The sequence below is a fragment of the Strongylocentrotus purpuratus genome, unplaced genomic scaffold (assembly GCF_000002235.5).
Source record: "Strongylocentrotus purpuratus isolate Spur 01 unplaced genomic scaffold, Spur_5.0 spur5_contig_840, whole genome shotgun sequence".
Lineage (NCBI taxonomy): Eukaryota > Metazoa > Echinodermata > Echinoidea > Camarodonta > Strongylocentrotidae > Strongylocentrotus > Strongylocentrotus purpuratus.
The window spans coordinates 269,460-286,230 of record NW_022145547.1 but is presented as its reverse complement, the minus strand read 5'-3'; the positions used below and the strand labels follow the sequence as shown (position 1 = coordinate 286,230).

General features: G+C 38.7%; 1 protein-coding gene across 1 annotated transcript; it reads right to left on the bottom strand.

Annotated features, from left to right (window-relative positions):
* Nucleotides 1-537: 537 nt before the first annotated feature.
* LOC590583 (GPI ethanolamine phosphate transferase 2) lies at nt 538-15,644 on the bottom strand. The gene is made up of 13 exons (XM_003725965.3): nt 15,570-15,644; nt 12,480-12,985; nt 10,619-10,828; nt 9,509-9,700; nt 8,371-8,512; nt 7,468-7,683; nt 6,871-7,082; nt 6,202-6,486; nt 5,425-5,705; nt 4,640-4,822; nt 3,783-4,149; nt 3,198-3,364; nt 538-2,629 (listed from the first exon to the last, which is right to left on the bottom strand). Exons 2-13 carry the CDS (start codon nt 12,936-12,938, stop codon nt 2,380-2,382), a joined length of 2,964 nt encoding a protein of 987 aa, XP_003726013.1. The 5' UTR covers nt 12,939-12,985; nt 15,570-15,644; the 3' UTR covers nt 538-2,379.
* Nucleotides 15,645-16,771: the final 1,127 nt, after the last annotated feature.

The following is a 16,771-nucleotide window of genomic DNA, read 5'->3' as shown; positions in this document are numbered from 1 at the left end:
GGTATTAACAGACACTAGGGTGAAACAGAGGTTAAGAGAGGGAAAGGAAGAGAGACAGAGAAAGAGAGAGAGACAAACAAGTAAGATACAGCAAAGAGTTTTACTTTTATACAGATAGGAGATAGAAATGCCAGTGACAATGTACATTTTCAAGTTGTGATTTTCTCATCTGCCTGTCTCTAATTACTACCTTCAATCATGTTTCTTTTTTTTACTACTACAATACCCCTCCATGTTCTCCTTCAACTTGTCTCAATTCCTGTTAACTGTCTATCCCCTCCTGTTCATCTCGCCCACTAACATTCATTCACTCAATTTTTCTTTAATGTACAGTCCTCTCTCGATTTTTCTACAATGCCCTCTGTTGTATAACTATGTTCCATCCACTTATTCTTTCATCTCTTTCAATCAGACTCTAATTACCCCCCCCCCCCCACCCTTGATAATCTCATTTAAAAGACTTTGAACCTTGATTTTCAATACATTAAATACACAAGAAGATACTCGATAAGTGTCATCATAATCTTATTTATTTAAAATCATTATTTCAAAGGATAATAAATTCTATCATCACATATAGACTGTATACACAATTTCAGTCATATTGCAGTACAAAGAAGTGAGCAAAAAATCTATATGCACCATCTGCATTTTTTCAAAATAATTGAAGCTAACCCTTAATCATGAGCCACATGATAAAATAGTGGGAATGGTGAAATGAAAATGTCTAATTGATGAAGGAAAAACTAACAGAAGGAGAAGAAGTAAAAAAAGAAATTTGAGGAGGTTAAAAGTATGGACTAGGATCAATTAAAAGTTTAGACTACTAATTCAGAATGATCTCCCGGACGGAGAACAGTCTCTCTACAAACCTTTCTATCTTATCATAGTATGAACCATGACATTTCAAAATCAAATTGAGCTAGTATAAAATTAAACATTAATAAATAAAATCAAATTTATTTATCAGAAGTCTGAGGAGCATCTAAAAATGTGATTGCGATGTCCATCAATATCAAACTTGTAAACAAATAACAGTTAGCAAATATATGCACTTAATTACACAATAACAGAACAAAAATCAAATCGTGTATCATGGAATACTATTGCAACTAAAATCTTCCACAGAAAGCCCAGCAATATTGAAAGGTGGTTATTGGTGAAAAGACATACCGGTAAATGGCATATTATGATTGCAGCACCAATAAATAAATTGTAAATATCATCAAGGCACTTCATTCTGAATTAAAACACTCAACATACACATATGACCTTCAAGATGGTATTGTTGTAGAAAAGTACAAATAACATAGATGTGAATAACAGTGTCAAGTATTGTTTTGAAAAGGAATTCAAAATAATGGAAAATGGAACTTTTTGCCACATAAAAGATACCATGTGATTGTGGGTGAATAAAAAACTATGGTTACTGCTTAACATCCAATTGATGTTGACAATAGTGTTTACTGTTTGGCAAGTCCTTTATCCCCTAACCACTAATTGTTGTATATGAATGAGATTGTACGGTGATTTAAAAAAAAAACAGAGTTTGAGTAAAGGTTCAATAAATGTTTACAGAAAATATAAAACCATAAAAAACATATTAACAAGAGCAAAGAGGAGATTTTAAATTTTTACATATTAACAAGGAAGAACAAGCGAAATCATGACTCCACTACTGATTCATGGATAGAAGAAATTAAATGGAGAGAAAACAGATGAGTATTTGATGTGGTGAATGAGCTGTTAAATCATTGGACATTCAGTGCCACAGTCTCTTTTCTGTTTCTTTATTCAATCTCTTTCATTGCAAGATTCTTTTCAAGTCGAGGTATGAATGGGCCAACAGTTTCCTCCATTTCAATCATATATTGCACAATAGACTCACCATGTCATGGCGTAATATCAATTCACGAGACTTCTCACACATCTAGAAACCTTGTAGAGGTTTTTCTCTCTGTTCACCTAATGTACATGCATCTGCATTTGCAAAGAGCTGACTGCACAGAACAAGAAAAAGGAAAGTCTTAAAACAATTTCAAGCACCAAAGGTTCTAAGAATTTTTAAAATATATGCATATTATTCTAATATTTACATTTGAATCTTTCGGAATGATAAATTTTAAATAAATAGCGTATTCTGAATAACTTTGTTATCTGGAATAAAGCTCCTCTTGACCTTGTCTCAACACACCCACCCTGACGTAGATCCAGCTGACGGCTAGAGCCAGAAGGAGCAGACCACATACCAAGCTTGTATGGACCCTATGGTAGAGAAGCTTGGAAGAGAATACACTCCATATGGACAGATGATAGCGCTGAACAACAATCTTTTTGAATGATAAATTTTCAATAAATAGAATCTTCTGAATAACTTTGTTATCTGGAATAAAGCTCCTCTTTCTGTGGTCTAGACACCCGGTCGTAGGTCCAGCTAAGAGCCAACACAAGTAGGATCAGACCACACACCAAGCTTGTATGGACCCCATCGTAGAGAAGCTTGGGGGAGAATACACTCCATACAAAGAGATGGTAGCGCTGAATGGTGGCAAGGACTGTGTAGGCTGCGATGGGTAGACCACGGCTGAGGGCCAGAGTAAAGCAAGACTCCTCGACAGCACTGGAGAATCTGTTTTGAAATGACGGGGAAAGTAAGGGGTTTTATTACCAGTGGAAATATTTTATGTCAAATAACAATTTTACAACTTTCATGAATCATAATTACAAGTGACCCAACCAAAGGTCTTTCCATTCTGCTTGATGCACGCAATTTGAATACAATCAAAATGAGGGGAGTAGGAGGGAGATATCGTCTGCTCTATCAACATACCCCTTCAAAATACAGTGGGCTTGAAAAGGTTGAACAACCAATCTTCCTGTTTTTTCAGTAAACTATATATTAAAAGTGGTTAAGAAACCAGCTAATTTGCAATATCTATCAAGTTTGTAAGTCTATGATTCCTATACACAGGCCTGTATATTTTAGGTACATCATTCGACGAGCAGGCTGGCTGCTTTTTTTTCTTGAATAAATGATTTTTGTTTCTACAGTTCAAAAATTGTGGGTGCACAAGTTGCTGGCAGAGCTTGGTGCCCTCCAACCACTCCCCCCCCCCTTTTTTTTTAAATATCCAACTATTCCCAGATCGCTAGGGCAATCTTATGCCTGAGTTCTAACCACTATAAAGTACACTGACCTCTGTATATGATGTGTAGTAAGATAACCAGCTAGCTTGGTGAACCAGAGCAATGGACCAGCATAGGTTGAGATGAGAGTGAGAGATCCAGCTAGGATGAGGTTATACCCGTCCAAACCAACATAGCCAGCTGATATATCCATGCTAGCTGCATTGTTAGAATTACCCTACAGACAAAACATAAACAAATAATTCCATCACGCATATTGCATGACAAATAACTATGTATTCAAAATGTCCAACTATGGCATGATGCAAATAAAGAATCCCTACAGAAAAATATAAATTGTAATTCATCATTAAGAATTGATGAGGTTTGATAATAAAGAATCCCTACAAAAAAATATAAATCGTAATCATTATTAAGAATTGATGAGGTTTGATAATAAAATACAATCAAAGTTCATTCACATTATATTTTACGAAAATTGGGGCTTAAGTTCTTCCCTAACTCTGTAAGCAATGTTTACACTTGTGCCATCGTGTCTGCTTTCACTTGTCATATAACACATGTCACAGAAATTCACAAATACGTGCAAGTCATAAATAAAAGGGTTACAATATTTGTCACAGCAAAAAAAGTACCTGAGCATAAAAAGCAGCCTGTCCCATCCACACATGCACCAGGGTCACGACCCACACCTTCCACTGTAACCATGGTAACAGATGCCTATGAAGACAGTACTGCAGCAATACCAAGATGGCCACCACTGCACCGTTATGAGGCCTCAGGATGAGAGCGACCAGCATCAGCAGGGAAGAGTGGAAGTCCTCCAAGATGATGCCTGCAACGCCTCCAGGGTGATGATGGGGTGATGCAGTCCCATTCTCCATGGTCCCATCTGGAATAGGGAGAAATGGGCCTGCTCTGATGACCCGGACGCACTTGAATGCTGTGGCAAGGAGGGAGACGATGATGGTAGCATAGGTAAACCAGGCTTCTAAGATTCCCCTGGCAAGATACGAGTAAAACATGAAGAACATTCACAAATCTCTGATAAAAAATGGAATAACTAGCAAGCGAATATCAATACTAATCCTTTGTAACTTTATCCATCTCAATGTATTTGTATTGTTTAATATGTCTACTTCCTGTTCAGATTATGTATCACGAGGAAATCTTAGGTGTGCTCTTCAGTGAAAATGATTTTAACCATGGTTTCTTTATATTTTATTGTGCTGATTCATATACATGTACAAGAGTGTAAACTATTCAGATTTTTTTCTCATAAAATGCTATTCCATTACATTACTTCGAGATCAGCTTTTTATTCTGCTCCCTTCTAAATGAATTTGTCCACATTTAATTTGGCTGAAACTTCACAAGATACCAGCACACAAATCAATGACTTTCTCTCATGCTCTTGAAGTTTCATTATGTTCCATAAACATATCGGTATGGTTATTCCTCTAGAGGTGGAGGAGTATAGAGAACAGCTTACTTGGGAGATGATGGAATAGCGACTGGTAGGACGATGGCCCCTATTGCATTCCTGTACAGTACTGTCCCAATGAATGATACAATCATGAAGGGTAGATGCTTCCTCCTATCCAGAACCATTGTGACATAGATGATGATCAAACACACTGGTAACAGAGCTGACAGGTAGGATATATTTTCAGGCCTAGGAGAAAGAGAGAAGAATCAAATAATAGTCAGAAATAGAGACAATGACCTGGGCCCTGTTTCATAAAACTTGTTATCAATGACAAGTTACAAGCTACTGTTATAAGCTACTGAAATCATGTCATCTGATTGGCTGAGAGCAAATTTTTCATAGAAATCTAGCATTTGTTACTGATAACATTTTTATGAAACAGGGCACACGCCTGAGATTATTTTGAAAATATAAATAGAATTCACAAATTAAATTGCTTAAACATGCTGAAAAGGAGAACAGAATCTTTGCTGGATAACACTTGGCGTACTACAATGTACTCTCTAGTATGTAACAGATTGTGTACTCAACCCACTAAAAACAAAACAGGCAGGCAAATGAATTCAAGCTCGGTGTGAACTGCTAAAATAAAATGATGTAACTATAGTTCTTCATTTGTATCTTAGCTTAAAAAGGAGAGAGAGAGAAGAAAAAAACTTATTACAATGCTCCTTTCAAATCATTATAACTTCTTTTCAACAGCCTGAAGGCAGTGAGACATTTTATGAATAGGAGATATTTATACCAATGACACACTACCATCTCTATACCACTATCACATAACCTACCTTACAAACCAGTCTCCTATGTCTGGTAGATTGGCCCACTCCACACCGGTCTGATTCCATGCTCTCAGCACCCTCATTAGACATGTGCACAGAAAGGCAACGCTGCTTAGTCTCATGTTACAGGACACACAGCAGGACAGACACATGCCCAGCATTAGAGTCATGGTGTTGAAGTACCAAGTCTGGTGCTCCTCCTCAACAAAACTGCTGGAGGCAAGGCTGTAGGTGTGGAGAATACTGCCTCCTATCAAGCTCACTTCAGTAATGGTTAATGCAGGGTTCTGATGAATAGAAACAGAAAATAAATATGTGATGTTGCAACAAGTGTGCAATGATTGCAATCACCTATGCCATAGTGTTTCAGTAATATTTTTTACGTTTGATTCAAATGTGAGTAAACAAAGATGGAATATCTGAACACAGGTAGAGATTAATTTGTCTACCCAGAAAAGCATAAGTGGCCACTGTTTAAAGGTGGCTTTTTCAGACAAGTTATACAATACCAATTCTTCTCAGATGAGTCAATGAAAGTGACCATTGACCATTTCAGACAGATGGCATTTATACAGAAGTCATTATATGCTTGTCCATATGCGATATGGCAAGCCTTAGTGTTTAAAAAAAAGAAAATGTTTAATGTATAAAGCATATTACCATTCACATTTTTTTATCATATAGCACATAGATAGTGAGTATGGTCAGCTCTGTTGGGCATGTAAAATAACTGACACGATAAACCACCAGTTTCCTAACCACCAGTATCACACAAAAACCTACCTTGGTGGTTTCAATGAAATGGGCATAAGCGTTGAGAGGAGTCAATGCCAACACCATCATGCAGAATCCGCAGATCATCACAAACATCAAGAAAAGAAATAGAGATGTGCTGGATCCTGAGCAGAGGACATCCCTGTTCTCTCCACCAAGGCCACTACACATCCCGATCTGGATGACACTTGTTACTAGGCAACAGACGAGGATGGCTGCGGCTGCGTTGGTGAGATGGGAGCTGGGCCGGTTGGCTTGGGAGGAGCCCATCTCAATAACAAGCAAAATGAAGACCTGCAAAGAGGGTGGGTATTAAATTCCTTCAAATTATATTTGGTCTTTTTTTGAGAGAGATTCAGTTAGCTGATAAGATGATGGGTCAAACATTTCTGGAAGGCACTTCTCACTTAACTTAACTGCCCTAGAGAATTGCTGGGAGAGACTAGGTTGAATCTAGCAACAGGCTATTGGGAAGGATAATAAAAAATTCCTGTCACTGTAAAAAGTGTGATTCTACCATCTCCAATCTAAACTTAATTCTTTACACCAAAGAATTTGTCATAATAGGACCAAGGTAATGTCCATATATCAATGGGTGGGGTGGTATATCCCATCTAATTTATAACTTGTGCTATGTATCAGTAATCCTTAATCCTAGAAAATGATCACCATTCTTACCATCCAGAGTAGCAGCATACCTGATGCCATAGCATGCATGTCATACTGAGAGAGCGTGCTGGTGATCCTATCTCTCATGGTATGCAGGGCTACTACATACTGCTCCACAGCCCTCTCACCTATGTTCAACTGATTCTGAGAAGTGAGAGATGTCTCTGTATTCAGCCACCTACTGTGGAGTCTCACAGCCTGCATCAGCTTTAGTTTGGCATCTGTGCATAAAAAATGTAAAGAAATTCAGTCAAATGGCACATAATCTAACATTGTATTGGCATAAGTCACAACTCTTGTATTCAAATTTACAAAAAAGAGCTTTTGAATGAAAATTACAAACTTATTACATGGTAAGTCTTTAGCGTTCAAATATTTCATTTTGATAAGGTTATTCATGAGGTGCAAGATGCAGCAGATCTACTTGATGATGAAAATAAGAAAATTATTCAAACATTTTTTTTTAATTTGTTCATTAAGTTAGACAATTATGGTCAACATTTAGTGCTCCGTAAATCAGTGGCCTAAAAGAACTCTACCCACTTCGTTAGGATTAAGCCTGAACACTTTCATAAAAACCGCCTTTGTTCCTATTCCTATCCTCACCTTCATCACTTTTGCCTGCGTTTTTCTGATGTACGGCCATGAGCTGGTATCCATTGAGCTGCAGCGCCCTCAGTTGTTCACGCATGGCCAGGCTACCATTGAGGACCTGTGGTATTGCGCAACCAAGGCTGTTCTGAGGGATGGGATGGCCCAGGAGGAGGGAGAGGGTCGGCGCCATGTCTATTTGCAGGACATCGAGAATAGTTGCCTTCATACCTGAAGTAGAGAGAGAGAAGACAATTTACGAGAAAAAATATGTTACCCTTCAAGAAGATTTCATTGCCAGTTGTGCACGATACTGATGTGCATAAGATGCTTAAAACATCTACTTTTCAAGTAAAATAAAAAAGACACCAAAATTTGTACTCTTCCAACTGAAAATCCAGATAGGATCATAGATCTGGATTGTGGATCACCTTGTAATATGCATTGCTCTTTCATAAATTTTCATTACATGAAATGCTCAAACAAGTCACAAAGAGCTTTCCTTCTTCTTCACTTTTGTTCGCCTTAAGAATTCATTTTTTTCTATCATAATGTTCCTTTCAAAATTAAAATGTTTAGGGAACCTCTATTAGCATTATTTTCCAGAAGAATGCAAAGTTCTGAATCTCGGAGCAAAATTCAATTTGTTATTCAAACCTGTTTAAACCGAACCAGCTTCATACAAGGGCTACCTGTCTACAAAGATTAAATTTTGTTTTCCTTGAGTGGTGAATCTCTTTGACAACTGTAGTACTGCATTAAAGGAGCTAAAAGGGTCCAGTAAATAAAATTCTTCTGGTTAAAGACCACTAATTGTCTTATTTGATTGTTTTTGTACACAGGTTTGGCTTTATTTCCAACTTTCCATGTACAACTAAATGCCTCCCATCTTTCTGTGTATGTTTTGACTGATTGTACCTTTGCCTCCAGAGTATGCAGAGCTGATGAAGACCAAGGGGGTGAGAACTTCGCCCCTTGATGCTCCTCCATGGCTACCTGCTTCACTCATCCCATGGTCACCGCAGAGGAGGAGCAACGAGGGCAGGGAATTCTCATCATCCTGTAAAAATGATCGGCGAGAATAGAAATTGTGAAAGAGTCAGGTACAAGAACAGAAGTCATTACCAATAACTGCAATAATAAAGAAATTGTAATACTAATTGCACTTTGTATTGGCTGGAAGCACCTGTTTGTGCTTCTGAAGTATTTCAACCCTTGTCATAAGTGTTTGTCAATGTACAAAATAGTGTGGCAGTATTAAAAGTAATAAGTAGACTGAAGTTGCATGAAAAAAAGCTTTGTATGCAAATGGCAGAACTTCCAATGTTTATACATTTTAAAGTGTTATCCCACTTCTCGCTAACATTGCAATGTCATGTAGCCTAGTCAATGGATGTGTAATAGCTAAAGGCCTTAAAGGGATCCGGTAACTTTGTCTCAGATTCTGAAATAAAATTCTGGATTTAGCTCATGATGCAATGATATTTATAAACCTTTAGGTCAGTCAGGAACCCCATGACTTTCACAAGCCGATCGCCTCTCTGATTATCAAGATATTTATGATTGGAATTACACATTTTGAAAACCGTTCGCCTGACGGTTTTCATAACACTACAGTCTATTGGGGAAAACGAGTATGGTAAAACCGGTCACTCAAAGATTTTTTACTTTTTTGAGGCACTTCTTGATCATTTTGAAGCGCAATTTTTTTAGGGCTTCAATATTACACCATATCACAGACACTGATAACACGTATGGCCGTGTATCTCATATTTAACATTGTTAAACGATCCCTTTAATTATTATGGTCCTACATACATGTATGTTCAAAACAATGGTTTTCAAATGATGCTTCTTGTAGTCCAAGTGAGCCTTTACTTGCTACTTCATTTTGCTACCTACATAATTTTCTGATTCAAATATAATGATAAAAGTTATCTCCCCAACCATAGTGAACAAACATCAGCATGGCTTAAATACAACTTAATGGCATACAATGAGTTTTGCTATCTCAAACAATAAATAAAAGACAACTGATTATATATAGTCACCCCACCTGCTTCAGCAAAGTTTGATGAATTTTCTTGAGAATGTTGTCCATCTCTCGTAGCTTTGGCTTGACCAGAGGACTGTAAGGTCCACCCAGATGACCAATGTGATCCAGACCAAGGTAGTGAAGGATGATGGCATCCCAGTCAGAGGAGTTCTTGAGGGCAGGCTCCACGTTTCGGGTCACATTATTGTCAACCTTGGGAGATATACATGGCATGTCAAAGCAGTGCATTTTAATGATCTAGACTATTTGTAAAATAGTAAAATGAAGTATTTTCTATATTTTTTATAAAACAAAGAACACAGTATTGACTTTAAACCATAGCAGAGAAATTTTAAAATCTATTCTGAAATCGTACACATCATTACAACATTCAATACATATCTAACATAACTATATTTCAAAGATTTCTTTATACAAAGTAAACAGGTCTTCATCATACACTTCCTATCTCTTTATTTCAAGTTCTTTATCCCTTTCTCACCCTTTCCTCTCTTCCATTCTGGTATACACAACACAAATCAGGGGTGATAGTGAGCACTAAAAAAAAAAAAGGTTTTTTGTTTTCCCCTCGACCACGCCCCCCTTGAGTTAAAAAAAAAGAAGGGGATTCGCGGGGAAAAAATGGCATCTAACAACATTCCCCCCTTTCGATAAAGAAAATTGGGGGCCAAATAGGGCAAAATAGGGAAGAATAGAGAAACTAAGGGGGAAATCGGGAAAATCAGGATAAAATAGGGAAGAAAAAAAATCTGGTAAAAAAAAAAAAAAAAAATCGGGAAACCGATTTAAATCAGGGTTTTATCAGGCCTGACAAATTGATGCTTAAAAAATTCAAGCCTTCTTCTTTCCAAAATTATGTTTGGGTTATTTACTATTAACAATTTGAGCAGTTTGTCAAATATGACAAATATTTTTGAAGAAATACTAATTGCTACTTTGAATTGAATTGAATCCTTAATTTCTGCCCCCTAAATCTCTGTCTGTCCCTTTTTCTCTCTATGAATCTTCCTATAAATCTCTAAACATTTTTTGTAAATATGATATACCTTTCTCTGTCCGACCATTTTATTCCCATTCTCACTCTCACTCTAATCAACTTCCCCGTGTTACCTCAGTGTAATCAGTAACAAAGAAGGATGTGGTTCCGTCCGTCTTGTGAAACTGGCCCGGGAACATCCTCATCCATGTATCATCGCCATAGAGATGAATCCTCTTCTGACTCAGGTACATCTGAAGGATGATGTTGTCCTCTTGAAGAGCTTTGGAATCTAGGTTGATCACAAAGTCAATAAACCCAGGAACTGTCCCAGTCGTGATGCCCTGTTGGATAATCAGTAAGGCACACCACATAAGTTAGATATTTAATCAAGTAACTGTACGTGTATATTCCTTAATCCGATTTTGAATTATCTCACGAGATGGATTGAACCTAGAACCCTTCCTTCAGTGAATAAATGCTCTATATATATACCTGTAAATAAGAATAAATATAAATGCATTGTCCATACTAGAAAAATGGAACATAGTTTGTTTTTTCACAAATAAAAGAAGGGGCATGCAAAGAAATGGAAGACGTTGATTTTTCTACTGTAGATTCAATATTTCCTTAATTTCTACTTCTAACATGTGTCAGGTTTTTTAAAATATAAAATGTTGCCTTCATCTCTGAAGGTATCAATACCTTTTCTAGCATCTGAATATCTGCCCTAAATCTGAAAAAAATAGATGGAACTTCGACTGCGCGCTGTCGAAAATGATGCCTCCGTCATAGAGCAATTTTACAAACCAAAACAGAAGAAATTTTTCGAATTCAAGTTCAATTGTAATCCATTAACAGGTTCTCAGAATATTGTGATTACAAGCTATTTTTGCATACATAATGAGCCCATGACCTTTTGACCCCTACATCTAATCAGTTCATTGGCTCTGCAAGTAACATACATGACCTAAGTTTGGCAGCAATCCATCAATCGGTTCTTCAGATAACGCGATCACAAGCTCGTTTTGCATACATAATGAGCCCTGTGGCCTTTGACCTTTGACCTCGTGACCTCAAAATCTAATCAGTTTTTCGGCTTTGCAAGTAACATACATGACCTAAGTTTGGCAGCAATCCATCAATCGGTTCTTCAGATAACGCGATCACGAGCTCGTTTTGCATACATAATGAGCCCTGTGACCTTTGACCTTTGACCTCGTGACCCCAAATTCTAATCAGTTCATCGGCTCTACAAGATACATACATGACCAAAGTTTGGCAGGAATCCATCTACCAGTTCTTCAGATAACGCGATCACAAGCTCGTTTTGCATACATAATGAGCCCTGTGGCCTTTGACCTTTGACCTCGTGACCTCAAAATCTAATCAGTTTTTCGGCTTTGCAAGTAACATACATGACCTAAGTTTGGCAGCAATCCATCAATCGGTTCTTCAGATAACGCGATCACGAGCTCGTTTTGCATACATAATGAGCCCTGTGACCTTTGACCTTTGACCTCGTGACCCCAAATTCTAATCAGTTCATCGGCTCTACAAGATACATACATGACCAAAGTTTGGCAGGAATCCATCTACCAGTTCTTCAGATAACACGATCACGAGCTCGTTTTGCATACATAATGAGCCCTGTGACCTTTGACCTTTGACCTTTGACCTCGTAACCCAAAAATCTAATCAGTTCATCGGCTCTACAAGATACATACATGACCAAAGTTTGGCAGGAATCCATCAACCAGTTCTTCAGATAACGCGATCACGAGAACGGGACGTACGTACGTACAGACGTACGTACGTACGTACGGACGGACAACCCGAAAACATAATGCCTCCGGCTACTTCGTAACGGAGGCATAAAAATTGTTAAGAAAATCACAGATTTTAATTCAAGGTGTCCATATAAGATTCGGCAATGAGAGTTTTCCCTTCCATAATATTTGTATCAGAAGGTTTAAAATATGATAATGTGTAAACCTTAATCCTAGGCATGGTCACAGTTGGAACATGGGCCTTGGCTACAAAGCTCTTCGTCTCTGCTTTGTCTATCAAACCTCTTGTGTAAGGCATCAAATCTGGACCTCTTTCTCCTACGACAAAATCAGCTCTCAAGCCATCAATCAGCATAATGACTATCTTGCCAAACGTTGGACGGACTGGTGGCGCCAATTCAATGTTGAGATTTCCTCCGTCTTCTTCAGCTTCGTTCAAGTCCACGGCGGCCTGGAGGAAGTCCTCCCCGAAGCTCTCGGTGTCGTAGTCCTTCCTCTTCCAGTTGTCACTTGCAGCCGTTGGCTCGCCGGGGAGGTTCCTGAAAGTGGCATGTCCAGGGATTGCAGCCTTCAAGGGGAAGAATCCTTTGAGGAAGATAGCCAAGCCAAAGAACTCTCCAAGGACACAGGTAATGAGGATGAATGTCCTTCCTCTCATGACCATGTTTGATATGAGCAACTTGTATTTGGATGGATGCAAACTATGGTGCACTGTGTAATGGTAAAAGAACAGTAATGGTTGTTAATATCTTACCCTGTCAACATTCAAGATTTGACATTCATACATGTCACTCGAGAATGTGATGTAAAAAACCCAGCCTTTTTCGTAAATAGATTTCTAGATCTAGTCTATCGGATCATGATTATCAACAAAGCAAATTCTCGTAAGAGAGCCAGAGTGAAATTTTTTTTTGATGGATATCACATCTCAGAGTCAGACTTAGATCTAGATCTAGTTCATTAATCATCAAGAACGCATGGATGGCAAATTTTGGGTTAACTTACTGACCAAGTCTTAATTGGAAAGGCCAGGGACCAAACCAAGGCAAGACTAAGAAGAGCGGGCTAAGAAATAAACCCAGAGCGTAGGCGCGACGCAGGCACAAGTAAGTAGAGTCTACATCATGACAATAATACTGTTTTTTTTTTAACATGGCTCTCTACCAAACGCAAATGCAATCAATAATCATATGCCATCATATTTCATAAATCACCAAGCAATTTCTCTTCTTCTTCTTCTTCTTCCAGTAGAGTAAAGGAGCCGGTTTTCGGCCACTTAAGACAAAATCCTATTTTTTGGACCCTTTACTTCCTATTTATTATCATTTTTTGTTCAAATCATGAAGCAAATATTATTATTATTTAAACAAAACAAGAATCCCAGAAAAAAATCACGAATTGCCATGACAATATTCATTTCAATTTTCACTGTTTCGGAGTCAGTTTTCGGCATAGCATACCAGTTTTCGGCAGCATGTACAAAGTCAATAGGAAGCGCGCGCACGCGCCGTGCGTTTCCGCGCTGATCTATAGCACTAGCGGGCGGAGCAGATATCCCACGCCGGAGCTCCCCGGAGCTCGCCAGGCCGAAAACTAGTACTGCGGTGATCGGATATTGGAATCTGAATTAGACAGAGATATCGTGTGCGCGTTGCGGTGCGCGGCTGCATTGATTTAATACATGCGATGAGATACTTTTGAGCTTGCGACTAGCACAAAATCGGGCTCTAAATCTGAAAAATACTTGAAATAAAGCTCATTTTATGGTACCCATATTTCTTACAGACACGCGTAAGATAGAGTAGTGGCTCCGGTCTGCGGCCGATCGGCGGGAACTGCCGATTCTATTTTTATTGGAATACTCACAAAATACTTCAATACCCTCAATAAAGAGTCCATATACTTACTTATTAAATAGAAGTCACAAATAACCTAACTGACCCACAGCGTGGTCAGCATTGACCACGTTTCGAAATGCTTCGAGTTCCCCGGTTTGCGGGCACGCATTACCGGTTTGCGGCACGCGTACGTCACGATGAAAGCATGTACCAAATTACTACGGGTAACCCAAATTCTCATGTTTATCTGTTGCTACGGTAAATTTGTCAAGTTTTAAACAATTTCACCTTTTCCTTGAATGGATCATCCCATCCGGGGGTAAGTACTACTAGAAACTATCGGGTCATAGCGGGTACACACATCAGCACACATACCATCATACACGATCCCGCATGTTATGTGTGTATTAACACCCCCCCGCCGCAAACCAGAAAAAACACGTAATTACGTGCCGGTTTGCGGCCACCCCATGCAACTGGCCATGCGGTGGCACAATCAAAATATCTGCGATAGGAGACAGACCACAGCCATCATACTTCCACAAAAACATCAAATTTCACCTCCAATCGGACAAATATCGGACAAATAGAGCTACAATATTGATCTAGTCATGCCTCGATCTCTTAACTTAAAAGTTAGCACCTGCTGGAATTTTCATCGGCGACTGGTGCCGTAGATTTCTGACATCGCTGACGGATACTCCGTACCGACAGGAGCACCTGCTACGGACGTTTTCGGCAAAGCAGAACTTACCGTGGAATCCACGGTAGGTTTCAATGATTATTATCGAGTCATATTCATTTCATTTTTAAAACAAATACCCCTGGCCGCAAACCGGGCGATGCCGCAAACCGGAGACTCTACTCTAGACTACTCGATTTTTCAGATTTGGGTAGCGGGACCGCCGATTACATCGCTAAAATGTGATATTTTAGGATATATTTTTCATTGCAAATGTGGTTCTTCAGTGACACTGGCATCGTATGGTATGTGTGGGATATGTGTTATGCTATTATGCGATGTATTTTAGAGGGATTTTACCTTGCATCCAAGTCCAACCAATCGGCCGAAAACTGGAGCTGTCCGATTACCGGTTCCTTTACTCTAGACTAAGTCCTCTTCCTTTTTTTCTTCTCTTTCTCTCTCTCTTTTTTTTTGGGGGGGGGGGGGGGCGACCGCCCCCACCGCCCCACCCCCCCCCCCCCCCCCCCCTGGCTACGCGCCTGTCACTAAAGTAAAGAGTAAAGTTAATAAGGTAAGCAGCAGAGACTGCCGTGGCCGTGGCGTGGAGGCCAGCTCCGGCGCGGAGCGGCGCTGGCCCGGGAATCCCGCCGAGGTGGCCGACCATAACTCGATCGAGCAAACTAAGAAAAAGGGAAGATAGTTTCAAAGGAGCTCATGGTTCCACATGACGTTATTTCTCATCGTTTAAAAAATGACAAAGTGATTTTCTTACCTGAAACGAGGAAATATGCTCCCGGATCCTCCTAGATTAATTTCTCGGCCACGGCAACTAAAAACTAGGATCGAGGTGACCCCTAATAGAGATCTATATAAGGACTCTAGAGGGCGTACATCCTGACGGTAAATTTTCGCTGATAAGAATTCCAGAATTTGTTTATGATGGTGGTGTACTGGAAGTTGTTTATGACTTTGTATATTTAGGAGTGACGTTTAATTATAATGGTAACTTTAAAAAAGCATTTGCTAAACAGGTCACACAAGCTCGAAAGGCAATGTATAGTATGTTAGTAAAGGCAAAAAGGTTGCATTTATCTGTTGATACACAATGTCATTTATTTGATCACTTAGTTTTGCCAATTCAAGTTCAAGTCAAGTTCAAGTTCAAGATTATTCAAACCAAATCAAACATAAACAATGGTATAAGATATAACAGCAAGGAACACAAGAATGATAGGTTTGGGACCCCAGTGAAGCACAGCTTGTGAACGGGGCCCCTTTACATAGTAGACTATACAGTAGGTATATAATGGCAGATAATGGCAAGGAGTAACATATTTACAACGAGTATAACTCATGTTTATGTAACAATGTAACAACTATAGTAACAACATAACAAATTATGCAGATGAGTATACCCCCACCCCCCATTTACAACACATACACAAACACACACACACACACACATAACGTACACTTCATACATGGCTACCTCATCTTGTTTTATAATACATTCATGTATCTGATAGCAATCTGTCGAAAAGGTGTTTTTTACAAGATATTTTAAACCGAGACAATGTAGTAATACTAATTATATTAAGGGGTTATACTTATTCCACTTTTTAACACAGACAGTTCTAAATGATTTTAAGGCAGTATGGGTCCTGGCGTATGACTGATGGACAAGGTTACTCTGACGAGTATGATAATGATGGATGGAAAAGTTTTCCACAAACACATTAGTCAAAAATGTATACTGGAGTGATTGACATTTAAACATAAATATTAAGCAATTAAGAGATACCAATTCATCAAAAGGCAAAATATGCAGTTGCAAAAACAAAGGAGTACTAGGTGATCTATATTCTGAATTTGTTATATACCTAACAACTTTCTTTTGAAGTACTTGCAACTTATGTACATGGGTCCTAAATGTGTGACCCCAAGCAATATTACAATACATCAAATGAGGCATAA

Bases quoted from the DNA above. Each gene is read 5' to 3' on its own strand.
- LOC590583 (XM_003725965.3), bottom strand. From the start codon at position 12,938: ATGGTCATGAGAGGAAGGACATTCATCCTCATTACCTGTGTCCTTGGA. The intron at 10,829-12,479 runs GTTTACACATTA...ATTATCCAACAG, and splicing joins TGACCATGCCTAGGATTAAG to GGCATCACGACTGGGACAGT. The intron at 5,706-6,201 runs GTAGGTTTTTGT...TCTATTCATCAG, and splicing joins ATTTCATTGAAACCACCAAG to AACCCTGCATTAACCATTAC.